Source organism: Diospyros lotus, chromosome 2, assembly GCF_014633365.1.
Source record: "Diospyros lotus cultivar Yz01 chromosome 2, ASM1463336v1, whole genome shotgun sequence".
Classification (NCBI taxonomy): domain Eukaryota; kingdom Viridiplantae; phylum Streptophyta; class Magnoliopsida; order Ericales; family Ebenaceae; genus Diospyros; species Diospyros lotus.
This window is the reverse complement of record NC_068339.1, coordinates 40889671-40891370: the sequence shown is the minus strand read 5'-3', so window position 1 is coordinate 40891370 and position 1700 is coordinate 40889671. Positions and strand designations below refer to the sequence as shown.

Sequence of the window (1700 nt, the reverse complement as noted above, 5' to 3'; positions counted from 1 at the left end):
ATCTATACCAAAGAAAATTATTTTCTAATTTAAAGAAGAATTTTATAAGAAACATATTAGTGACAAGACTCTTTGAGTCACGAGTCTTTCGTCAATGCAGATTGTGTCAGAAAGTTTGACAAGGAACTAATCTCCCGTAAAGGTATGCAAATGGCCAAACCATCAAAATCCTATCCTCAAGTCCTGCACTAAACTTATTATGCATATCAATCAATTACTTCCAAGTGCTCAAAAATAAATACAAGAATTTGGCCCAACTAAGGGCCAGGGCCAAGGCCGGATTGTGAGTTGGGCGGGCTTTGTTCGCTCCAACTAAGCGCCCGATGCTGATCCATGTGCTTTGATATAAAAGGGCCTCACTGAGGCAATTAGGGTTTCGAAAACCCTTGGGCTGCGGTTCACTCAGCGCGACGTTGAAGGCCACCGAGATACAGACATTATCGCCCACAACCGAGTGCCGTATCACCGCCACCTAGCACCGTACGCGATATCGCCCCTCCGTTTTCCCTTCGCCCCTCTGTTTCGACGGATAGCATCAAGCGACCACTACTTCTGCGCGTCTCAGATAACCACTGCCACCGCCTGTGAATCTTTCACTATCTCCAGTGGATTAGGGTTTCAATTAGCGGAGGAAGATGGCTCGGAACGAAGAGAAGGCGCAGTCGATGCTCAACAGGTTCATCACGATGAAGAACGAGGAGAAGAAGAAGCCGAAGGAACGCCGTCCATATCTAGCCTCGGAGTGCCGCGACCTTGCCGAGGCCGACAAGTGGCGCCAGCAGATCATGCGCGAGATCGGTCGGAAGGTCGCCGAGATCCAGAACGAAGGCCTCGGCGAGCACCGCCTCCGCGATCTCAACGACGAGATCAACAAGCTCATTCGCGAGAAAGGCCATTGGGAGCGCCGCATAGTCGAGCTCGGCGGCCCGAATTACTCCAAAAGCTCTGCCAAGATGACCGATTTAGAAGGGAACATCGTCGATGTTCCTAATCCTAGCGGCCGTGGCCCTGGCTACCGCTACTTCGGGGCCGCCAAGAAGTTGCCGGGAGTGCGAGAATTGTTTGAGAAGCCACCAGAGCTGCGGAAGCGGAGGACGAGGTATGATATATACAGGAGGATTGATGCGAGTTACTACGGGTACAGGGACGAGGAGGATGGGATACTGGAGAAGTTGGAGGATCCGGCGGAGGAGAAGATGAGGGCGGAGGCGCTGGCGGATTGGAATGCGATGGAGGAGATCAAGAGGGAGGCTAAGAGGGCAGTGAAGAGTGGTGATGTGGCAATGGCAGCCAAGATATTGTTTGAAGAGGAGGAGGATGTGGTCGAGGAGGAGAGAAAGGCCAAGGAGAGGGAGGAGAAGGAAAAGGAGAAGGAGTTTGTGGTGCATGTGCCGTTGCCGGATGAGAAGGAGATTGAGAGGATGGTGGTTGAGAAGAAGAAGATGGAGCTGTTGAGCAAGTACACGAGTGAAACTCTTTTGGAGGAGCAAGTTGAAGCCAAAACCATGCTTAACATTCAGCGGTAGATGGTAGGCTTGCCGGGACATCAATGCACTAATTTGTTTTTCTTTAAATATTTCATAGTTTGCCTGCTCATCCTTGTATTCTTACCTTGTTATAGTTTTGTAGGCTGTATAATTCAATGGAAAAATTATTAGAGATATTTTGATTACTGGCCTCAAAGTTCTTCTTGGAGCTCA

At 49.7% G+C, this 1700-nt stretch overlaps 1 protein-coding gene across 1 annotated transcript; it reads left to right on the top strand.

Moving 5' to 3' along the window:
* The first annotated feature begins 374 nt into the window (after positions 1–374).
* Positions 375–1700, top strand: LOC127793824 (uncharacterized). Its single transcript, XM_052324568.1, has one exon. The coding sequence runs from the start codon at positions 636–638 to the stop codon at positions 1524–1526; it is 891 nt and encodes a 296-aa protein (XP_052180528.1). The 5' UTR covers positions 375–635; the 3' UTR covers positions 1527–1700.